At 36.6% G+C, this 26,322-nt stretch overlaps 1 protein-coding gene across 11 annotated transcripts in view; it reads right to left on the bottom strand.

Moving 5' to 3' along the window:
• Window positions 1-792: 792 nt before the first annotated feature.
• The window catches only part of KATNAL1 (katanin catalytic subunit A1 like 1), a 90,444-nt gene continuing 64,914 nt past the window's right edge, over window positions 793-26,322 (bottom strand). For 7 of the 11 annotated variants that reach the window (XM_079138588.1, XM_079138584.1, XM_079138587.1 and 4 more), the window contains 2 exons: window positions 11,504-11,630; window positions 793-10,213 (listed from right to left, as the gene is read on the bottom strand). In XM_079138588.1, the coding sequence (XP_078994714.1) occupies window positions 10,015-10,213; window positions 11,504-11,630 (326 nt within the window). In that variant the 3' untranslated portion in view covers window positions 793-10,014. The remainder of the gene's footprint in view (window positions 10,214-11,503; window positions 11,631-26,322) is intronic. The other 4 variants (XR_013763617.1, XR_013763614.1, XR_013763615.1 and 1 more) reach the window with 4 other exon arrangements.

The raw sequence follows: 26,322 nt of genomic DNA, 5'->3' as shown, positions 1-26,322 counted from the left end.
GTATATTTCTGAATGCAGTTTCTAGGTGCCTTAGGCAAATGCCTTTCTTTTGTTGCTATGTTTCTGCAAATCTTTTCCAGAGCCATTGTGGTTTATGACATTCTGTCCAATTAGTTGTCAGCAGGTTTCCTTTTACCTTCTGCAATGACCTTACTTTTTCTAAGACGATTTCGTACCACTAACCTGTTCAATTAGAGCTATACAAAAAGCAGCTCTCAAAAACCTACTGCTAGGCAACAGAAACCTGTTGAACTAAATCTCAGGTGAAAAAAATATTCTTAAATGATAATACATTGTTAATTCAATCCAGAATACAGAGATGTCTTAAAATTTATAAGAACAGACTGAATATCCCTCAAAAAACCCCAAAACCAAAACCTTTTGAGCACCAATACAATACTCAGTCTCAGAATTTGAAACATTTGGAATTTTCAAACTGGGGCCACTCTCAACTGGTAAAGTTTATGCAAATATTCTAAAATCCAAAAAACTCCAAAATCTTACAGTTCTAGTATTTCAGGTAAAAGATACTCATAACCTACACCAAAAGCAAAAAGTTAGCCTGTACAAATCTAAATGTGTATATTCTCATGTCTATGTGAATATGTACATGAAACCAGTACACGTGACAGACTCCCAATAACTAGTTGGTTCAGTTTACTGTTAGACGGATTCACTTCTGCTATGGATTTGGGAAGACAGCAATATGCTGTGTTTTCAAGAGAGCATGGTTCTTAAAAGTCTTTTGCTGATCCTAGCTTTGAAGAGTAACAAATGAAGCAAGTTCTCACAGTAAAAACAAAGTAATTTATTATCCTGAATTCAGGGCTTAGATTTTGAAACATGGGCGCTGTATTATAAACCAAACTAAAATATTTCATCCACATTTATTTATCTTGAGGGAAAAATGTTTTGATTGGGGAAAAGGCTTTTAAAGGCTGACAGAATTCCTGAGAAGGATTCCTAAAACTTCTTGGAAACTAAATTGTTCTTAAAAAACGTTGATGAGTTAAGTGCAAATGAATCAGAAACATATGGATTAAATTTCCCTTAAAATACACAAGGGTTTAAAAATTAGAGGAAATGTGTTTGGTAAAGTATGTTTGAGAAATGTTACAAAATATATTTCAAAATGCTTGAAAAATAGCTCGAGGTATTTTACAAACCCCAAATGAAGTGCAAGTCATTCATCCTTAATTGCATAATAAGTATTAATGCTATAGTTGAAGATTTATGTTATGGAATACAGTAGTCACACTCTGATTAGTTATTTGTTTAAACAATTATTTAAGACGTGCTAATTGAAAGACATTTTGAGCATTCAGAACTAAATCCAGTCTTCAAGGAGAGCTTTGGAAGGGCCTTGCAACTGATGACAACCATACATCCAGCAAGGGACCCAGGAGCTGCCAGCCAGTGAGCAGAGCAGTCCATCAATCTGAGGAACAGAAGTAACGGTTGTAGCTTTATGTCTCTTAAGCTGGTGGCCTAAAGAGAATTCATGGAACTCTTAGAACAATGAGTTCATTTCATAAAAGCTTTGCCCTGAGAAACAATAGGCATATATTTATACTCTGACATAGCAAATAGCACAATATCCCCAAATTCATTTAAATCCCATGACACAAATCTCATGGTTAACATAAAAACTATCAACAGGACACATCATGAGAGTCTATCTACAAAACTCCTGATTTAAAAGAAGGTGTTAAAGGGAAGAAAAAGAGTGGTTAAGAACCTCAGAAAACTGGGTAAATGCAACATGTTTAAGAACTGAGAACTTTTTGTACGTGTTTAACTTGTTGAGAAGAATCTTGAAACATGGCAAAGGAAAAAGCCTCTGACCTAAACTGAGCTAGGTTCCACACTTCCTCCGCTTCGTAGGATCCATGCACTGAGAGCAAGTCACTCTACAAGCCTCGATTTCCTCTTCTGCAGAAAAATAGTAAATACATCCTTAGGCTAAAGTATGAATTTAATGAAACAATAAAAGTACTTAGCACCTACTAGATGTTATGTTAGTTCCAATCCTTTGATTTCAGCATCTTGTATTTCTTAACTATCATCAACTGGGCTGAATAGCTTCAATACAGGTAGAGGATCCCTAATCTGAAAAAATCCAAATCCAAAATGCTCCAAAATCTGAGCACTGACATGAGAGAAACTCCACACCTGAATTTGACAGGTCAGTCAAAAAACAGGTGCATTTAAGATAATACACTAAGATTACCTTCAGAATGTGTTTAAGACATATCAAGTGAATTTCGTGTTTATTCTTGGGTTCCACCCCCAAGATAGCTTATGATGTATTCAAAAAAATTTCAAAATTTTTAAAAATCCAGAATCCTGAATGCTTCTGGCTTCAAGCATTATGAATAAGGGATGTTCAACCTGTGCCATGCTATACAGTCTTAAAGTTATTTAATATCTGGCTGTCTTGACTTGCTTTCTTTAAGCCTTGTCAGCAGTATTCTTCAAGATCAGAAACAGATATATGTCCTGATTGCCCAAGTCAGCATGTGAATTGGAACATGTATTTTAAAATCTCCATGGGTGTAGTTCTTTACCTAAAAAATGAGGGGATTGGACTATGTCATATGCTCCTGGATTCAGCACTAAGCACAAAACTTATATGGCAGGTCTTAAGAAAATATTAGGAAAAGTTAAGGAAGAGTTGTCCATGAAGGCTACCTGATCATAAAGAGAACAGAAAGTAACCTTGCCACATGTGCCTCTCCTTGATTCCCTTTCCTGCCTGTTCAGGGTGCAGGAGGAGGAATGGCAATGATGAAAGAGCCAGAGGAATCCCAAGTAGGCTTGTGCCAGCTGCATCTGGCTGTGGAAATATCTAGTCAGGGAGGGTGGCGCCTTAGCACCAGCATCCAGGGTGAGTGTGAGTTGGTGGAACCAGCCAGGGCAGTTGTGGGCCCACCTACCATTCTATCCGTCCATCAGAAAGGAAGTAGCTGATGCTGAGAAGGGAATGTGCAGGTCAATGCTTGTATTTTTGCTCAGGGTTTCCAGCTGAATTCCCGACTTCTTGGGGCAACTCCCCAACCCCCAAACACTGAACCATGCTCTGCCATGCTGGCCAGTAACCATGTCCCATTCCCAGGCAGCACTGGGCATGTCCACTGGGGAAGGCAGAAAGGACTGAAAAGGAAGTGGGGAGGCTCCAGTTGTGCGGCTCCTACTTCTGCCCCACGTAACCTAGTTCTTTTCCTTTATGCCCTTCAAGAGATCTGAACTTCACCACGGTCACGGGAGGGAACAAACAGGGGTGGGGGCATGGAACTGCTTCTGGATGCTTCCAGCTGTAAATACTACCTAACTGGATAGTAATGTGATTAAGCTTTACTGACTTCACACTTGGTCCACCTGGAACACTTCTGGGAACCAAAGATAAAAAGGCCACAAAGAGCCCAGAGAAATGACACAAAGCATAGAAACTGCTCACCATTCCTCACGTGATAACTGCTGTACTAACTTACCCAGGAGTCTACCCAGCTGGGTAACTGCTTCACAGTCCCCTTCCAATTGGAAGGAGACTGGAAGAGGAAGAGAGGCTGTCACTCTGATGCAGACCAGTAGAAATGTTATAAAAGCAAACAGTGAAATCCCGAGAGAGGCAAAAAAAAAAAAAAAAAAATTCCCTCCACTACTGTTGAGAGCAGCACGGAACAAGAGATTGATGCCCACGACTCTGAATAATGAAGGAAAGGGTAAGATCACATTCTCTAGTTTACAAACTCACATTTCTCTAGTTTACAAACTCAGGCTATATCTATTTTATCAAGGTATCAATCACAACTAACTAAAACACTGATAAGCATGTTAACAGATTCTCAACATCATTTGTCATTAGGGAAATGCAAATCTAAACAACTAGTAGAGATACCACTATTGTACACCTATTAAAATGGCAAAATTCAAAACATCAATGACACCAAATGCTGGTGAGGATGTGGAGTAATAGGAACTCTCATTCACTGTTGTTGAGAATGCAAAATGGTACAATCATTTTGGAAGACAGTTTGGTAGTTTTTATAAAAGTAAAAATACTCTTACCATATGTTCCAGGAATCACACTTGGAGATATTTACTCAAATGAGTTGAAAACTTATGTGCACACAAAAAATCTGCACAAGAATGTTTAAACCAACTTTATTCAGAGTTTCTAGAACTATAAACCATCAAGATGTCCTCCAGTAGTTGAACAGATGAACAAACTGTGGTACATCTATACAATGGAATATTATTTGGTGTTAAAAAGAAAGGAGTTATCAAGCTATAAAAAGACATGGAGGAACCTCAAGGGCATATTTGCTTTATGCGTAACTCATAGCAAGTAGATGGAAAAGACTACATACTATACGATTCCATCCATATGACACTCTGGAAAAGGCAAAATATAGATATTAAAAAGATCAGTGGTTGCCAGGGGTTTTGGAGGGGAAGAAAAAATGAAGAGGAACATGGGATTTTTAGAGCAGCAAAACTATCCTATATGATACTGCAAAGGTGGATAAATAACATGTTTTTGTCAAAATCCATAACACTGTACAACACAGTGAACTCTAAACTATGGACTTTAATATAACAGTGACAGAAGTCATAAAAAAGATTCAATCATCTGGAAAATTCACCATATGGAACATCCATTTTGCAATGGTGCTACCAAATAAGACAAGTGTAAAACAGAAATAACCACACTTCTTACCTGCACCAACCTTGAAAATATTAATACAATGCACTGCAAACACAAAATATAAGGTTAACAATATGTTATTTTATGATGAACAAAAATCTGGGAAAAGTCATACCTTACTAGTGAGGGGTCTGTTGTTTCCACTGGTGGCAAAAAGCATATCAGTGATTATACAGAAAAAATAAAACACAAAGAAAACACCAACAACCAACACTCTAGAAATTTATTACCAGATTACAACCTACACACAAACACAACAAAGCTCAAGACTAGCAAAGTAGCAGCACAAAATGTGAAGAAAAACACATTTAATAAATACAATTAAGAAAACCCTTTTTCTTTAAACTAGGTTCAAATACTGGGAGATAAACACTGGAACAAAAATCTTAGGAAGATCTTTACAAACAACTGTAACACGCAGCAATTCACCGGACACTGTGTATGCAACAGTGTTCACTGAAGCCTTCTCCCGATGAACGTACATTTGTCCACTTTGAAGTGTTTTTCAAAAAGTATTTAGGTTCTTAGAGAATAGCACAAGAACAGTTAGGTTCCAAAATTTTTAATGTCCCTGTTTACAAAGCTACAAGGAAATAGTAGGATGCACGTTGTATTTGAACCTGCTCCTAAGAATGACATACACACAAATTATGAAGCTGGCCATGACAACAGTGGGGAAAGTAACTCGGACAATTCACAGAGGCATAATCTGCAAGAGGAAGAAAGGCAACATAGCTTTTAAGAAAATTTTGTGTTTAAATAAAAAAGTTAATAAGAAGAGGGCATGAGCAGAAGGGAATAGAGTACTTAAAGAAGCAAATCTGCATAGATGAAGAACTGAACTGGGTTCACTTCTAGAACTAATAAGCATGGTGACCTGAGGTAGACTCTGGGAATAACATGTGCAAAGATGCAGGTTTTCTAAAGGGTAGTATTTAGTCATTTCAGAGAATGTAAAGTAAAAGTGCATTTTATAGCTCTGAACATATCAAATGAAAGCCCTTTGATAAGAGGGTGACTTTGCTGTACTAATTCCCTATTTGTTGTGCCAAGTATACAAAAGCTACATACTACTTGTGATAAAATAATATATCCAGGTTTTATTTTTATTTTCTCAACAAATGAGAAAAGTAAAACAAAAAGAATTTTATCTTACTTTAACATTTTCCCTGTTTTACTAATAAGCCATCTGAAATTTAGAAATATCAAAGCTAGAGTTCAGAATCCAAAACCTAAAAAAATTCAAATTATTGTCAATGACATAAATGTGTGAAAACATCTATCATTATACAGATTTGATTTTTTAAATACTCATAGTTTCCACATTCAGAAACAACATTAAAAGTGAATGTCCAAAAATAAATATGAAAAGTCTAGTTTAAAAGTATAAATAAGTAAACTTACAGTAATTACAATAGGGTTTTAGCTCTTTATGCAAATATTAGTGGAAATGAGAGCAAAACATTTTTATACCTTTAACATGTCCTCCCAACCGTAGTTCCTACTTTCTTCTGTTATGACAGATGCTTAGGTTCACATAAATATTATGTGCATCACAAATCAAGTGGTATGTAAAAAATACACAGAACAGTTAAAGAACAAAACAAACACACAAAAAAAGTTAGAATAGTATGATTTTTTTTTTTCCCTCATACAAGTTAAGTGACCGTTTCTTGGAAAAAGTCAGCATACACCCTTAACATCTGATTCCTAACATACAGGATATATCCTCTAAGGTGATTTATCTTCAAGATAGAAAAAGGAGAAACTGACCATAATGCAAAAAAAGACTCAATAACTTTGACAATACCAGAGGAGTCAAAGACACCCACACATGAATACCTGCCTTGTCCTTCATGTTACCTCAAGCTGTGTCAAAGACACTGTAACTGCTTTATGATTCTCATCTCAGACTCATCAGTGTACACAGAAACTTACTTTCAAGAAAGCCAAATGAACTCATGCTCTCCCAAACCCAAGTAGTATCTATTATTTCTTGTCCAACAGGCTGCACAGGACAAAGTGAAAGAATAACTATACTTTCAGTTTGGCCTGTATATACACATTTTTCCTTGATATAGCTGTATGGCTGTTCTTATTAGATTCATCAGATACCTGCTTGTTTACTTTCTGAATAGTGATATCAGACAATTTTCTGAGATATTTGAGTCAAAAATCACATCACAAACACCATAATCTCAGGGGCTCAAATGAAGTCCTTGCTATATAGCCAGGCTGCAGGGTGATTCCACTTCACTGTGTCCTGGTATCTGAGGAGATGGGAGTCAGAGTCTAGATGTGCTCTGTCACTGTGGAGTGACTACACTGTTACCAGCAGGAAAGTGGCGGATGTGATGCTGTCATCTGTTGTCTACTTGAGAGACTAAGAAGATACAGCCTCCAGTGAAGAACAGTTTATCTGGTCCATTTCATCAACATTAATTCCCTTTTTAAAAAAAAAAAGGAATTACGGGAACAAAATGTTTACAGCAAAAACGTAACATGTACACATTTACCATAATTGCACATGTAATTATGATATAGAAAATGATAAAAACTGACATAACAATCAGATTTTTAACAAGTTTATACTGTTCAAACAAATGGATATCAGTTCTAATTTTAAAACTGACTGAAAAGCAAAAAAAAAAAAAAAAAAAAAAAAAAAAAAAGGGGAAGGGTTTGAGGGGGGGACATTTTTATATTATCTTCCCAAACATAGATTGCTGTGTCTTTCCACCTATGAGGTAAACTCTTGTTTCAGCAGAAGGCAGGAGCTACACAGAGGAATCGGGGAAAGGAACAAGTCAGAACTTCACCATCTGGTCCAGCTTTGCAAGCCACAGAGCTCCCACCAGCTGCCCTGTACAAAGAAAGCAACCAAACCACGTCTGCCCATGAAGGGACTCTCTGATAGATACCTGCGAAGCAGAATTATGCCCAACAGAACTCTGAATACTCACGTTATCAGAGGAATTAAAGGAACCAAATATTTCTACTTCTGATAATGCATCTGCTTTGCCACATAGAAAAGCAAACCAAAGCAATTCTATCTCTTTCCAGGTAAGGTAACACACTGCCTTGCAATAAAGACAGTGTATACACATGTACACTAAAAGATGGACAGAACACGTGAGAGAACTCTTCATGATCTTTTAAGGGGCTTAAAATATACAAAGCCTTCACCATCCACTGGCAGAGCAAAATGAGAAACAAAGGAAACACGCACAGCTGACTCACTGAACATAGTAAAGATAAGCTTCCAGGAAGTTTTGAGTCCCCAAATACTGCTTAACTGGTAATAAAAGAAACACAATTGCCATGTCATTATCCATGAAGAATTCAGAAAATTAAATATGCACTGAGGCACAAAATTCAGAAAAGGTCTACTAATCAATTAAAATGTGACAGAGAAGTTTAATTACCAAACTATGTTTTAACAACTGTCCCTAAAAATTTAGAGGGAAAAATACACTACTGAATGGCAATAGTTCACAAGATAACTTTAGTGGAATTATTTCTTTATTTTCAAAGTTTAAAAATGATGCAGGGTGCAGCAGTGCATACCTATAGTCCCAGTTACTTGGGAGGCTGAAGCAGGAGGCTCAATCGATCCCAGGGGTTTGAGACCATCCTGGGCAACACAGGGAGAGCCCCTCTCAAAAATAAATAAATAAATTAAATTAAATTAAATTAAAGTTAATAAATAAAAGGAAACTTCCTTCATTTCAGTTTTTCAAGATGAATTAACCCGATTATTAAAATCATGGTGCTTTATGATTTGGAGTCTTTTATCTGTATTTTTGAGGAAAAAGGGCAATTTATTGCATCAGATAAACACTGAAGTTTAAAAGGAAACTTAAGTTATCTGAAAAGAACATGAGGCATTTATAGTTCTTAATGGAAAAAATTAAATCTTTTAAGCAAGACTCTAAGAGTTTTTCCATCTGCCTATAAGCCATATATATATATATATATATATATATATATATATATACATACATACACACATTTTTAGTTTTAAATCAGTAGGTGCTATTCAAAATCAAGAATTCAGTATGTTATCAAATATAAATTTTAAAAAGATTGATCATGGGAAACAGATTGTCTAGTAATTCAAATAGGATAAATGTAATTAATTACACATTCTGAATGTTCTACTTGTGATTAGATATATGCCATTTGCCTTTTCTGGTTCTGATCTACCATTAAATTCTTGTTAGACTAAATGAGCAGACAGATTTCTAACCTGATCTTACTTTGTGTACCAGTTCTTCATCAAGACAAGAAAGAACTTCAAACTTTTCAAATGATCATCATTCATTACATATGATGCTGTTTTGTTAAATAAGCTGTGTGGAAACTACAAAAATTTTGTTTTGCATTAGCCATGCAGACTAAGTTTGTTTAAAATGCCGAAGTATGTTTTTAAATACTAATATTGAATTCAACAAAAATCAAATTGTGTTGGAGCTGAGAAAAATATTGGCTGTTACCTGTTTGAACACGTTGAAAGAAAAATGAAAACAAACTTATAAGTCTAGAATGAACAAGTGCTACTAATGTAATCGTAACATTCTTTCCACTTTTCCAATATGAAATGTAAGAGACATCAGCAAAAAATACTACAAACCAGAGAAACCACTTGGTAAAATGATTAAAACCCAGAGCACAGGTTATCCTTGATACAGTTCAAGAAATAATCAAATAGCTAATAGAGGAAATGGGGGGGGAGGAAGGAGTGAATATTGTAACTATTATACTCTAGTAGGAACTGAATTCTAAAGATTGAAACTAGCAAATTCCTTATTTCCTCCAAAATTTACTATCACTCTTCTTATAACAACAATGAATTTGACACAAACCCATTTTCGCTGTTAAAAGCCAATATATATAGCTCCCTCATAATCACAGAGCAGTAGATTGAAAGGAAAAAAAAAAGATGAATGCAAATAAGAAATAAACATCCTTCTAAATCTTTTGTAAACAAGTTTCTAAAATAATTCACTGCTACTTTCTTTGGCCTCCCTGATATACTGGTTTGGGTACAGAATATCAATGCATGAGTATGTGGAATACCAGCACAAGGCCAGGCAAGGGAGATAATCAGATTCTCTGTATAAGTTTTTCTTAGTTCTCAATCACACTGAATATTCTTTGTGGTTTTAGATTTTTTTTGTTTTTTTTTTTTTGCCTCTAAGTCAAAATATCTCAAATGAAAAATTCCAAACCTGTCTTGAAAAACTGTAGGAATTTCTTCACATTTTATAAGCAAATACACTGAAAATGAAAAAGCTGACAAAAACTCAAGCAGATCCAAATTCAACCATCCATTTCTCATACTTCTCCAAGTCTGCAGCAGAGACAGACTTAGCAATTTTCTTAAGAGCCAACTCAAAGTCTCCTTTGGTAACAGGCATCTGAAGCTCCTCCTTAGAAAGTGCGCGGATCTCCTCTGGACTTAGGCCATTGATACGCCGCCTCATGGCCATTAAAGAAGCATCCCTAAAAACATACCAAGATCAGTTAGCAGTAATTTTTGTGTTTTGACACTTTGAACTGTTAACAAAGTTGTAGTAAAACATTTAAAAGATTATTTTATATGTTTTATGATGTGCTTAGAACTTTCCACTTCAGAGACATCTTGAGGTTTCAGAAGAGATTAAAAGAGGATACAAAAGTCTTAAAGCATAAATCGTACAGATAATGAACCACAGAAGTCTAGAAGGAGCTCAGATAGTACTGAATTCTCTTTTCTATACCCCATAATTCAAAAATAGCAAAGTTTAGGAAACTGGAGCCAAATTTTGAAATACTGAATTGCACACTTGGAAACGAACATATGGCCAATATTAATTCAAGCCACATATATGCCAGCGTGTCTACAGCCTAGTTAGAAAGGATAAAATGAAGAACCCCTCTTTCTGGAACGTGAATACATACACACATAGTAGTACATACAATTTCCTATATGGGAATATTTGTGGGCAACTAACAGTATAAGCTCTGGCATCTCCTGATCCTATCTGCAGTTCTATTTGACCAATTACAAAAAAATATGAAGCTTTGGAAGAAACAGATGATTCATGGTCACCTAAGAGGAAGGCCAAGGTCATCAAAACTTAAAACATTTAAATGTTTTATTAGTTACATTGACAGTAAAAAACTACTGTAAGCTTACTGTATGCCACTAAACTTAGATGCACATAGGAAAAACACTAGCAGGAAAAAAAGAAAAAACAGGCATTAAGACTTTAAAGAAAAGCCACTGAAGTCAATGTAAGTTCAGTTAAATAACTGAAAGAAAAAAGTTGAGTGATGTGAATTGTCTAAAAATTATTTTGCAGCTAAACTGAAAGGAAAATTTACAAAATGTGTTTGTGTTTATTCTACAACTTAAATCAATCAACTTTGTTCATCTTCATGTGGCCTAATAATGCCAACCAAAACTAAATGATATTACATTATGGTGATTCAGCTAGGCTCCAACATAGAACTAAACTGACTGTAAGTTGTTAAAGTCATTATTACCAAGTTGAATATACAATATTTTTTAAAAATCAAAGGATCAAAACCATAAGGGACCACATTGTAATGTAATCGTTTAACGTAACAATGACCAATGAAGCAATACAGCATTTTTTTTTTTCCACAAATAAGGAAATACTTCAAAGAAATGGGTAATTGCTTTTGGGTTAATGGCTAACTACACTGACTTTAAGACAGGTTCTCCTGAAAAAAATCTGTAACTAATGTCCAGGATCACAGATCATTAAAAAAAAAAAAAAAAAATACCTGCAAACATTAGTTATATCAGCACCAGAATAGCCCTCAATCTTCTCTGCTATATCTTCCAGTTGAATATCAGGATCTAACTCAACTTCACGAAGATTGATCTTCAGAAGCTCAGCTCTTCCTTTGGCTGTTAAAAAATTTTGGTTGTTAGATGTTTTAATTTACAAATCATTTTGCCAACAAATCATATATTAATGTTCAGGAAAAGAGAGAGAAAGAGTAAAGCAGATTAAGAACTGTGAGCCCACAAGTATCATCAATCCACTGCATAACTCAGACAATCATTCTGTGCACCTCTGCTGCAATAACTGAAATCTGAAACATAACTCAGTTTTCCTTACAGACTGTGAGGATACCTGCTATGAGAACAAGGGAATTGAGATCGTCTATGAAAACACAGACATCAGTATATTCAAGCACCAGAAATGCTTCCAATAAAATATATTTGGCCTACATTTACAAAACTAGACTGTATGCAGTATAAATCCTATGAATTATTCTGTTTAGTATGACACAGAAGGAAATTTCCAGAACTTTCATCAGTAGTTTTTTAAAAAATTAATGGAAATCAGTAATTTTCATGAAAAGCTCACTATTACGTTTTTTACATGACAAGCCAGCCCAGAGACATTTGCTATTCCTGTACAATTTAAATGAGTCAATTCAAACAAAAAAATTTTTTTTTCCAGTACTGAGGACTGAACACAGGAACAGTCCCTCAATGACTTTTTAAATAACCAATCATATCTGCTATCTCACTATTGCTTTTAGTTGCACATTTGCTTAATATAGTATAAGAATACATAATGAATTTATCTAGCTCTATATTATTTTCTGATAATAAATGAAATTTAATTTCTTCAACTTTTGTTTTGAAAAGATTTTAAACTACAGAAAAAAACCATTTACCTTTCATCAAGATTTGCCATTGTTAACATTAGCTGCCCACCTTTCCCCAACCCTTTTGAACTAAGAACTGACCATAGTATGATTATATTTCACCTTAAATTCTTTAGCATGTATCCCCTAAAAACAAGGGTATACATATAATTACCAACCTTATTAGGAAATAAGAAATGGTACATTACTAACATCCAAAACACAATTCAAAGTAAAATATTGCCATTTGCCCCAGGTCTTTCTAATATTTACAAACCATCATATATTGTATTTAGTTACCATGTCTCACTAGTCCTCTTTCATCTAACACAGTTCCCCCATGTTTATTTTTTGTTTGTCTCATCTTTCATGACATTGACAATTCTTCAACTGATCTTATAGAATCAAAGCATTCCAATAAAGATCTTAAGAGGTATGTTTGTGGAACCTAACAGGCAGATACTAAAATGTTTATGGAACTGGAAAGGACCAACAACTTTCAAGACACTCTGGAAGAGTAAAAGCAAGATCGGAAGAACTGCTCTATCAGTTCATAAGACTTACAGAAGCAACAGGATTCAAATCAATATGACATTCTGTGGAGATAGACAAAAAGATCAGTGATAGAGATTGGAAGCCTAGAAGCAGATCAAAGCATATACTATGGACAGACGTTATTCAGGCAGCAGTGGTTAGGAATGGCTTTTCAATTAACAATGTCTACAGGAAAAAATAAGACTGGATATACCTCATATTGTACACAAAAATTAGTGCTGATTATTTCTAAATATATGACAAAAAAATGATCAGCATTTTAGAAGATAATTCAGGAAAAATATCTTAATATTCTTAATGTTCTCAAGATACACATTCAAAAACAGATTAGAAAAGACTGATAAACTGACCATATTTAAATTACTTCTATTCATCAAAAGACAGTATTAAATATAGTGAAAACAGACAAACTACAGTATACTTATGATATATATAAGAACCAAGGGACTTATATCCAGAGTATTAAAAAAAAAACTCTTACAAATCAATAAGAAAGAGTCAAACTACCCAACAGATATATAGGCAAAAGACCTGAATAGATCTATCATAAAATCCAAGCAGGCATTACATTAAAAAGAAGATGGTCAAATCATTAAATAATTAAGGCTATGCAACTTAAAACCCAATGAAGTAATGCTGCATTCCAACTAACTGGTAAAATTTAAAAGTCTGTCAATACTGGGTGTTGGAAAAATATGAAACAACAGGAACTCTCATACACTACTGGTAAAAGTATGAAGTGGAACCACCACTCTGCAAAACACACTGGATTTATCCACTAAAGCTGCAGCTATGCAATATGACCTACAATTTACTACTAGGACATAACCCTCCATCCTGGCCTGAAGAAACTCAGGCATTTTTATACATGTAAAAGAAGGTTCGTATTGGATTGTTCATAATAATCTATAATGAGAATCAGTCACAACACTGAGCAAATAACTAATGGTAACATAATCACAACATGGATATTAAGGGCTGAATTTTGACTCCCCCAAATTCATAAGTTGAAGTCCTAACTCCCAGTTCTTCAGAACATCACTGTATTTGAAGAAAGGTTCACTAAAGGGTTTTTAAGGTAAAACGAGGTCATACGGGTCCATGACTGGTATTTTCATGAGAAGAGATTAGGACACAGACACACTTGGGAGAAGACCACAGGAAGACACCTGAGGAAGACAGCAATCTGACAGGTGAGGAGAGAGGCCTCAGAATGGAACCAACTCTACTAACACCTTGATCTTGAACTTTTCAGGCACCAGAACTGTGAGCAAGTTAATTTCTGCTGTTCAAGCCACCCAGTCTATAGTATTTGTTGTGGCAGCCTAAGAAACAAATGCAGTAGCAATAAAAATGAAGAGCATCCACATGTGCCAAAATGAATGAACCTTAAAAATGAACTGTGCTGGGGCAGGAACACACCAGGCAGCAGCTGTGCTCAGAGGATGCTTCATTTTTATCCTAGAGGTGGTTATGCAGTTGCTTGTTTTGCTAGTTACTGGGTAAAGCAAACGTTTTAATGAACGTTTCTGTCCTTGAGTATATGTCACACACACACATATACACACTGTCAAGTATGACAAAGCAAAGCGAGACATAGTAACCACAGTACAAAGAGAAGCAAACAGGCATTGTTGAGACTTGCTAGAAAAAAAGATGGAGGTAGGGGAACAAAACCAAAAACTTCACCTCCAGAATTCCCTGATCTTGGGACTCCAGTCAAGAAGCTCGCCATGCAGTTCACAGGGGTTATCTGGCAGACTGGTGGTTCAGAGCTGCAGACATCCTCCACTCAGGTGAATGGCAAGTGAGGTGGTGGGGAAGGAAGAGGGAAGGGGAGGAACTCCTACACCAACTGCTACAAAGGTGCTATCTTCCTGATGTCCACATAACAACTCATAATTTCAACAAGAGAGCATGGCTACTCAGTGCTCCACATAGACCAAGTGAATAGTGGTGAACTACTATTTAATTTTTTAGTTCCAATATCAGAAAACCATTGCACTTGTAAATTACTCTGTCTGAGCCTAAGAACTTTAACCACTAAGTTTAATACAATGTATTCTTCCACAGAAATGAAGTTCCAAAAGCTGATTTCAAAACAACTTTGGAATATAAACCCACTCCTACAAAAGGATAGTAAGTCTGAAGCATGGTAGGAAGCATCCTCCTTTACCCTAGAATTGTGACTTTGGGGGCAATTAACTTTTAAGAGCAGCTATATCAGTGATTTATTAGAGGATTCTAAGATTTATCAGCTCTGTAAAACTGAATTAACGATATTTAATAACCTTGTAATAAGATTTAATGAGGGATTAATGTGTTAATAATAGTGTAAAGAACTGCCAATGCTATTTAACAAAGTTAATGCAATTCTAAATTCAAACAAACAAACAAGGTTAGAAACACCAAACACCATTTCTTATATTCACAACTCGAGTACAACAGGCAGTTCGATGGAGGGGAGAGATAAAGAGAGCATGCGCGAGGGTCAAACTGGCTCACACACCTGTTCTGCTGCTAGGTGGAAACTTAAGCTCTGAGTGCCTCAGCTTCCTCATCTGTAAAATAAAAGATCAGAACAGAATCTACCTCATCCAACCTTCATGAGGGTTAGATGAATTAATACACGTAAGGCCTGGACCACAGTCAGCATTCAATAAATATTCACTCCCCCAACTCTACCACTGCCACCAGTCAATCAACAACCAAGATGTCAAGGAGATGAGAAAATCCAGAATTCCTTCTGTGGAAACCAACACAGAAGAAATACAGAGAGAAGAGATGGGAAGTCCACAAGGAAGACAAGCCAGGGTTAAAGGCTGCTGGAGTAGGTATGCTTTAATGTTGGCTTTGAAAAATTGGTAACACTTAAATAGAAGAGAAGAGAGAATAGTCCAGGAAATAGGAGCACCATAAACAAGGACGTAGAAATAGGAAGATGTCTGTATGTTCCTGAATGGAAAAAAAGATAAGTGGAGAAAGTACAATGGAATACTAATAAACATACTAAGAAACAGGACACATTGGTGTGAACTTGCAATAAAAAACCAAATAAATAAAAGAACTCTGGCCCTGATACGATAGAAAGCTAGTCACTCAGAATCTAAAAGACTGTAATACCTTAGTATTTTAGGGATTAGTCTAAAAGCAAAATATAATTAAACAAGTCTGCATAATGTACATGTAGAAAGTGAGAAGAGACTTACAGTAAGGACATTAGAGTTTCACCCATGCCCCTCACTCTGCCTTCTGTCCAGGATGACAGATTTTATTTACCAAGATGGCTGCAAAGGGATCCTCATCCCAGGCCTGCTTCGTTTCTACAATGAAGCCTTACCATTCATTCCCCACCCAAAGGTTCCCACTCCATGAATCCTGCCAGGTTTGAGAATGCTTCTTCCCAAAGTACTGCAGAAGTATAGCCTCTAAGGCTAGGTCATAAATACAATGCAGCTTCAAACATATCTCAAAGAACAATCACTTCTGGAGTACTGAACCATTAGGTATGAAATCTGACTATTCCCAGATCACAGGCAACAGGTGAAGTGCTTCAGAAAGACAGCCCCACGAGGTCCCAGACATGCAAATGAAGCCATGGCCTAGGGATCCCAGGTCCCAACTGTGATGCAAGGCAGCACAGGACACAGCCAGCCCTGCTGTGCCCCACCCCACATGAGCACAATACACAACTGTCTTGAATCACTGAGTATTGGAATGGTTCATCAAAGAGCAAGAGAAACTGACACACTGACTTTTCCTGCCACCATGTTCTAATTCTCAATCTTAATTTCCTCATTTCTTTATGTAAATTACATAATTTTTTTTTTTTTTTTGGTACTAAGGATGGAACCCAGCTTAATGCTCTATCATTAAGCTTCATCCCCAGCCCTTTCCATTTTTTATTTTGAGACAGGGTCTTGCAGAGTTGCCCAGGCTGACCTTGAACTTGTGATCCTCCTTAGTGACTTAGCCTCCTAAATCAGTGGGATTACAGGCATATAATGTGTCTTTCTGGTGGCCTTTATTGGCTCATTTATTTCTTCTCATTCTTTTTATATCTTGCTTTATTCAATTAAATTTTTTTATTTGCAAATGCTTTTGTTCATAAGATGCACTTCCATTTTTTTATATTAATACACTCCACTTTTCTTCTCATTAGTTACTTTCTAGACTTCCAAACTGTTCTTTCAACTCTCTTTTTGTTTCAAATTTCTGTATTATTCTCTTTTCCAAACCCTTTTATCTTCCCAGATGCTCCAGCCACAGTGGCTATCTACCTATTTACTTTCAAGCAATCATGCCTTTGTTTCTGGTTTTTGTTTATGAAAATTCAGTTAAAATGCAACATCCTCCATGAAGTCTCCCATAGGTACACAAATCAGAATTGATCATTCTTCATCCTCCACTCTAAAAATACTGTTTAAAGCTTTCGTATCCCACGTACCATTGTTTTCATGGTAACCAGGCTCAGTTCACGTCTGCCTCCAAAGGCCAGTGTTGGTTCTCTAACGAGGACGACACATTATTTACCTTTGTATTTCCATAGTACCTAAAATAAATGTCTTACAGATAGCAATGAGCTAAATAAATACCTATTGATGGATTAATACAGATGAAAGAAAAAGAAAGGGCAGAGTTCTAATGATTAACTTGCTTGGGAGTCTTTAGGAAAAGGTGTGTTCCACAGTCATCAGGCACACAAGCTTCAGACCCATAAAGAGCAAAGTAATTAGCTATAATGGATATAACTGTCTCATAAGGGAAGGAAGCCCTTGTCAGCCAAATTTCTTTTCTTCTACATTTCCAAGAAGTATAAATATACTTTATACTTTATACCATAAAGTATGTCTTTCCTCTCAAACCTAAGCTTCCCTCAGAAATTCAGAAAATTACTGTCATCAACTATTTTTATCATTACGTATTTTTCTCTTTACTGAGCTGAAGTTCAAAGTATAAGAGCGTGAATGATGTAATAGTTCAGAAGTTCAAAGTACAAAAACTTGAATGATATAATAGTTCAGGTAGTAAAACTTTATCCCCCCGCTGGTATCAATATTTTATTTATAATCACTATACAGCAGCCCGCCGAGTCCCACACCGAGGTCGGACGCCATCGCTGAGCCTCCCTGCCTGCCCCCTACTGCTGAGGGACACTGCGCCTGCCTCTATGCTGACTCAGCGCACCCTCGCTGGGGCTCCCCAGCTTCTTTGGAGGCTGGTGCAGGCATTTTGAATTATTCCTGAGGGCGAGGTCACCATCATTGGAAGGACGGCTCCCTTCCTGAGACACCTACAGGAGACTGGAGGCCCTTTGACAGGACTCAGGATTCAAGAGGAGGAGGTACTGAGAGACTCGGGACCAACTCAGAGCCACCAGGTGAGTCTCTCCCACTGGGCAGGCTCCCCGGATGGGGCAGCAGTCCCAGAAGGCAGGGAACTCCGTGGAGTGGAGAGGCCCAGTGAGACTCCCCCGCTGGAACCGAGAACCAGTCAACTGGGAGCACTGCAGAGGAGGGCCACACAGCGAGAGGCTTCAATGCACAGTGAGGGTCCCAGGCCTGGGCAGTAGGTCCAGTCCCCAGAGAATGTCGTAGTGGAGGGCCACCCAGAAAGAGTCCCTCGCAGGGCCAGGCGCCCCAGCCCAGTTGGTAGTTCCAGGCCCCAGGGAACATCGCAGAGGAGGGCTGCCCAGCCCAGGCAGTAGTTGTGGACTGAAGGGAACTTCTCGGAGGAGAGCTGCCCAGCGAGACATCCCCACCGGGTGAGTCTTCCCCACCGGGCGAGGCTTTCCCACCAGGGCGGCAGAACCAGAGACACAGGCCCAGACCAGCCATGCCCCAGCCTGTAGTCTAGTCCCCCTTTTGACTGACCATCAGTCAACAAGTGGAGGCGTCTCTGCCCAACAGCAGGAAATATACCCCACCTGAAGGCTATCACCCCTAGAGGGGCAGCTTCCTTGTGTAGCACCGCATTATCAAGTTCCTCCAAGACTTCAAGCTACTGAAGGCTAGGAGGTGAGTTATTGGGAATCTACAGGGACACTATAAGCCAATAGAGTTTCACTACTAGATACCTGAGCAATATGAAAAAACAAGGGAAGAAAATGTCCCAAACAAACCTAGATGCTACATCAATAAAATCCAATGACAGCATGGCAGAAGAAATGTCAGAAAGAGAGTTCAGAATGTACATAATTAAAATGATCAGAGAAGCAAATGATGAGATGAAAGAGCAAATGCAGGCTCTGAATGATCGCACCACTCAACAGTTAAAAGACCAAATGAGGGAACCAAGAGATCATTTAAATAAAGAGAGATATTGAAAAAAAAAAAAAAACACACACACAGAAATCCTTGACATGAAGGAAACAATACACCAAATTAAAAACTCCATAGAAAGCATAACCAATAGGATAGAACACCTGGAAGACAGAACCTCAGACATTGAAGACAAAATATTTAATCTTGAAAACAGAGTTGACCTAACAGAGAAGATGGTAAGAAATCATGAACAGAATCTGCAAGAATTATGGGATATCATGAAAAGGCCAAATTTAAGAATTATTGGGATTAAGGAAGGCTTAGAGAAATAAACCAAAGGAATGAACAATCTACTCAATGAAATAATATCAGAAAATTTACCAAATCTGAAGAATAAAATGGAAAATCAAGTACAAGTGGCTTATAGGACTTCAAATATACAAAATTACAATAAGCGCACACCAAGGCACATTATAATGAAAATACCTAACATACAAAATAAACACAGAATTTTAAAGGCTGCAAGAGAAAAGAATCAAATTATATTTGGGGAAAACCAATACAGATATCAGCAGATTTTTCAACCCAGACCCTAAAAGCTAGAAGGGCCGGGAATAACATTTTCAAGCTCTGAAAGAAAATGGATGCCAACCAAGAATCTTATACCCAGCAAAACTTACCTTCAGATTTGACGACGAAATAAATTTCTTCCATGATAAACAAAAGCTAAAAGAATTTACAAAAAGAAAGCCAGCACTACAGAACATTCTCAGCAAAATATTCCACGAGGAAGAGATGAAAAACAACAATGCAAATCAGCAAGGGGAGGAACTGTCCTAAAGGAATAGCCAAATAAAGGAGAAACCAAGTTGTGTCAAAAAAACAAAAATGAGTCAAATGACCGGGAATACAAATCATATCTCAAGAATAACCCTGAATGTTAATAGCCTGAACTCATCAATCAAAAGACACAGACTGGCAGACTGGATTAAAACGAAAGATCCAACAATATGCTTCCTGCAAGACACTCATCTCAGAAAGAGATACCCACAGACTAAAGGTGAAAGCATGGGAAAAAACATACCATGCACACGGACTCAGCAAAAAAGCCGGAGTAGCCATCCTCATACCAGATAATGTGAACTTCAAACCAAAGGTAGTCAGAAGGGATAAAGAAGGACATTTCATACTGCTTAAGGGAAGCATAAATCAGCAAGACATAACAATCATAAATATCTATGCCCCAAATAGTGGCTCATCCATGTATATCAAACAAATCCTTCTCAATTCCAGAAATCAAACAGACCACAACACAATAATACTAGGTGATTTTAACATACCTCTCTCCCCACTGGACAGATCCTCCAAACAAAAATTGAACAAAGAAACCATAGATCTCAAAAACACAATAATTTAGACTTAACGGACATATATAGAATATACCATCAAACAAAGAGTGAATACACTTTCTTCTCAGCAGCACATGGATCCTTCTCTAAAATAGATCATATTCTATGCCACGAAACTATTGTTAGCAAATACAAGAAGATAGAGATACTACCTTGTATTCTATCGGATCATAATGGATTGAAATTAGAAATAAATGAAAGAATAAAAAACAGAAAATACTGCAACACCTGGAGATTAAATAATATGTTATTGTATGATGAATGGATAACAGAAGACATCAAGAGGGAAATAAAAAAATTCTTAAGAGTTAAACGAGAACAAAGACACATCATATCAAAATCTCTGGGACACTATGAAAGCAGTTCTTAGAGGAAAATTTATTTCATGGAGGACATTCAATAAAAGAAGAAAAAAATCAACAAATAAACGACCTAACACTAACAGCTCAAAGCCCTAGAAAAAGAAGAACACAGAAACACCAAAAGTAGTAGAAGACAGGAAATCAGAGCTAAAATCAATGAAATTGAAAGAAAAGAAACAATTGAAAAAATTGACAAAATAAATAGTTGGTTCTTTGAAAAAATAAACAAAATTGATAAACCCTTAGCCACAAAGAGAAGGAGGGAGAAAACTCAAATTACTAAAATTCAGAATGAACAAGGAAATATCACAACAGACACGAGTGAAATACAAAACATAATTAGAAGCTATTTTGAAAATCTATACTCCAACAAAATAGAAAATCTTGAAGACATCAACAGGTTTCTAGAGACATATGAATTACCTAAACTGAACTAGGAGGACATATACAAATTATATAGATCAATTTCAAGTAATGAAATAGAAGAAGTCATCAAAAGCCTACCAACAAAGAAAAGTCTGGGACCAGATGGGTTCTCAGCCGAGTTCTACAAAACCTTTAAAGAAGAGCTCATTCCAATACTTCTCAAAGTATTCCAAGAAGTAGAAGAGGAGGGAACCCTCCCAAACTCATTCTTCGAAGCCAATATCACCCTGATACCTAAACCAGACAGACACATATCAAGGAAAGAAAATTTCAGACCAATATCCTTAATGAACATTGATGCAAAAATTCTCAACAAAATTTTAGCAAATCGCATACAAAAATATATTTAAAAGATAGTGCACCACGATCATGTGGGTTTTATCCCAGGGATGCAAGGTTGGTTCAACATTCGGAAATCAATAAATGTAATTCACCATATCAACAGATGTAAAGTCAAGAATTACATGATTATTTCAATAGATGCAGAAAAAGCATTTGATAAAATACAGCATCAAAACACTAGAAAAAATAGGGATAGTGGGAACATTCCTTAACAGTGTAAAAGCCATCTACGCTAAGCCCATGGCCAATATCATTCTAAATGGTGAAAAACTGAAAGCATTTCCCCTAAAAACTGGAACAAGGCAGGGATGCCCTCTTTCACCACTTCTATTCAACATTGTCCTCGAAACTCTAGCCAGAGCAATTAGACAGATGAAATAAATTAAAAGGGATACGAATAGGAAAAGAAGAACTCAAACTATCCCTATTTGCTGATGACATGATTATATATTTAGAGGAACCAGAAAATTCCACCAGAAAACTTTTAGAACTCATAAGTGAATTCAGTAAAGTAGCAGGATATAAGATCAATGCTCATAAACCTAATGCATTTTTATACATAAGTGATGAATCTTCAGAAAGAGAAGTTAGGAAAACTAACCCATTTACAATAGCCTCAAAAAAAATAAAATAGTTGGGAATCAATCTAACAAAAGAGGTGAAAGACCTCTACAATGAGAACTACAGAATATTAAAGAAAGAAATTTAAGAAAACCTTAGAAGATGGAAAGATCTCCCATGTTCTTGGATAGGCAGAATTAATATTGTCAAAATGGTCATACTACCAAAAGTGCTATACAGATTCAATGCAATTCCAATTAAAATCCCAATGATGTACCTTACAGAAATAGAGCAAGCAATCATGAAATTCATCTGGAAGAATAAGAAACCCAGAATAGCTAAAGCAATCCTTAGCAGGAAGAGTGAAGCAGGGGGTATCGCAATACCAGAACTTCAACTATACTACAAAGCAACAGTAACAAAAAAGGCATGGTATTAGTACCAAAATATTCAGGTAGATCAATGGTACAGAATAGAGAATACAGACACAAATCCAAATAAATACAATTTTCTCATACTAGACAAAGAGGCCAAAAATATGCAATGGAGAAAAGATAGCCTCTTCAACAAATGGTGCTGGGAAAACTGGAAATCCATATGCAGCAGAACGAAACTAAACCCCTATCTCTCACCCTACACAAAACTCAACTCAAAATGGATCAAGGACCTTGGAATCCAACCAGAGACCCTGCATCTTATAGAAGAAAAGGTAGGTTCAAATCTTCAACATGTCAGCTTAGGATCAGACTTCCTTAACAGGATTCTCATAGCACAAGAAATAAAAGCAAGAATCAATAACTGGGATAGATTCAAACTAAAAAGCTTTCTCTCAGCAAAGGAAACTATCAGGAATGTGAAGAGAGAGCCTACAGAGTGGGAGAAAAATCTTTGCCACTCATACTTTAGATAGAGCACTAATTTCCAGAATATATAAAGAACTCAAAAAACTCTACACCAAGAATACAAATAATCCGATCAACAAATGGGCTAAGGAAATGAACAGACACTTCACGAAGAAAATCTACAAGCAATCAACAGATATATGAAAAAATGTTCAACATCTCTAGTAATAAGAGAAATGCAAATCAAAACTACCGTAAGATTCCATCTCACCCTAATTAGAATGGTGATTATCAAGAACACAAGCAACAATAGGTGTTGGTGAGGATGTGGGGAAAAAGGTACACTCATACATTGCTGGTGGGGTTGCAAATTAGTGCAGCCACTCTGGAAAGCAATGTGGAGATTCCTTAGAAAACTTGGAATGGAACCACCATTTGACCCAGCTATCCCACTCCATGGCCTATACCCAAAGGACTTAAAATCAGCATACTACAGAGATACAGCCACATCAATGTTCATTGCTGCTCAATTCACAATAGCCAGATTGTGGAACCAACCTAGATATCCTTCAACTGATGAAAGGATAAAGAAACTGTGGTACACATATACAATGGAATATTACTCAGCCATAAAGAATAATAAAATTATGGCATTTGTAGGCAAATGAATGAAATTGGAGAATATCATGCTAAGTGAGATAAGCCAATCTCAGAAAACCAAAGGATGAATGATCTCGCTGCTAAGTGGATGATGACACATAATGGGAGGGTGGGAGGGGGGCAAGAATGGAGGAAGGAGGGACTGTATAGAGGGAAAAGAGGGGTGGGAGGGGTGGGGAGAGGAAAAAAATAACAGAATGAATCAAAAACTATTACCCTACTTAAATGTATAATTACACAAATGGAATGCCTCTACTTCATGTACAGAGAAACAAGATGTATCCCATTTGTTTACAATAAAAATAAATTTAAAAAATCACTATATAATTGTAGTAAAGTAAAAAACATTTCATATACACTAGATATCATGGATACATTTTGTTTAGAAAGCAAGGAAGATGAGCAAAGAAAAAAAGGAGAAAGGGAAGAAACATAAAATCAATGATACAAACCACTCAAATTTCAAAATTCATGTGACTAATGTAATAGAGAAGCAAATTAAAGAGTTATTTCTAGGGTTTAAAATATCCCAGGACATCTTGGTTTCTAAATCTAATCACTTCTGTTCCTGCTTTAAATAAGCATATTATTCTATAAGCTACATCAGTAAATTAAGAACTACCTTAAGAAAAAGAAAGTTTTCTTTTTAAGTAATAAGGATATTAAAATGAACAGAGTAAAGAATAACAGCCAGGAAAGACAACATAAGACAAAACGTGGGAGCTAAAAGCCTACTAATTATATTATACAGCCTTAAGGTCAAATCACAGAAGTGATCAAGGAATATGTGACAAAAATTGTTTCAAAATTCATAAATGAGTCAGGCGTACAGGCACATGCCTGTAATTCCAGCAGCTCGGGAGGCTGATGCAGGAAGATCACAAGTTTAAAGCCAGCTTCAGCCTCAGCAATTTAATGAGACCCTGTCTCAAAATAAATAAATAAATAAAAATAAAAAATTGGTGGGGGGAGAGGGAGGCTGGCGATGTGGCTCAGTAAGCACCCCTGGGTTCAATTCCCTGTACCAAAAAAAAAAAAAAATCTTCGTAATGAGGCTTGTTTTTAGTCATGAATACCTGTACCAGACTTACCCTCCTATGATAAACAATTACAAAATGAGGCAAAATATAAGAGGCAATTGTTCTCATGTATTAGACAGTAGAGAATTTTAAGATAGGCTTTGTAGCTGTCTATATATCTGAGTACCCACTGGAATATCAGAACATCCTTAAAGGAAAACGACATAACACAGATTCCCTATAACATAGAGCACACAATAAAAATTATTGGACACATTAGGAAGCTAAAAAATGTAGCCCATAATAAAGAAAATTAAAAAACAGTCAAGAGAAACAGATGATCTAAATGCTAGAATTAGCTAACACAAAGTATACAGTAGTACGTTAATTATCTATTTCTAAATAGTAAACTGTACTAAAACTTAAAGGCTTAATTTATTGTTCTTACAGTTTCTTTGAATCTAGAATTTGGATATAGCTTAGATAGGGTTTAGCTTGGGCTCTGTTGATGGCTTATTTTATATCAGCAGGCTGGACCACGATGCCCAAATATTCTGTCAACTTAATTCTGAATGTTTTTGTGAAGTTGTTTTGGACAAGATTAACATTTAATTAGTGGGCTTTGAGTAAGGCAGACTATCCTCCATAATGTTTGTAGCCTCAACCAATCAGTTGAATATCTGAACAGAATAAAAGACTGACTTCTTAGGAAGTAGGAATTCTGTAAACAGCTGGCCTTCAGGCTTGAACTGCAACATCAGTTTTTCCTGATCTGCCAGTCCACTGCAGATTTTAGATTTAGCGGCCTCTGTAGTTGTGGGAACCAATTCCCTAAAACTAAGCACCTCACCCCCCAGTACACACTACTTATCCCATTGGTTCTATTTCTCTATTCGTTCTGTTTAACACAGGGTGCTTCATGAGTTTGTGGTCAATTTATAGGTCAAGACTGCAGTCACCTTAAGGTAGCTCACTCACATGACTGGCAAGATGCTGAAGGCTGCTTTCACTTCCTTCCCATGCGAGCTTCTCCAGAGGCTGCCTGAGCGTTCTCATGGCATGGCAGCTGGATCCCCAACAGTGAGTAATTCAAGAAAGGAGAGCCAGGCAGAAACTATTCTGTTTAGATCTAGCTTCAGAAGCCACTTTGCATCACTTCTGCCTTATTCTATTCCTTAAAAACAGATCACTAAGTCCAATCCACATTCAAAGAGGGGAAACTAAGCCCCACCTTCAGAAGGGAAATATGTCAAAGAATTAAAGTAAGAGAAACAAAAATAAATGAGCCAGTGATGAAGAATCCCAGCAAAGTAATGGAACTAAAAATTAACTTAGTAGACTAAATTTGTAAAATAGCATATCTACAATAAAATATTCCCTGGGCAGTTTGAAAGCAGATTGGAGATGGCAGAAAAGTAGGTCAGCAAATACAAAGACAGATGAACAGAAATTATCCAATCTGAAGAATGAAAAGAAAAAAGATTGGAAAAAATTTAACACA

This window comes from Sciurus vulgaris, assembly GCF_902686455.1.
Source record: "Sciurus vulgaris genome assembly, chromosome: 4".
Classification (NCBI taxonomy): Eukaryota; Metazoa; Chordata; class Mammalia; order Rodentia; family Sciuridae; genus Sciurus; species Sciurus vulgaris.
The sequence above is the reverse complement of the archived record's forward strand: the minus strand, read 5'-3'. Positions and strand labels throughout refer to the sequence as shown.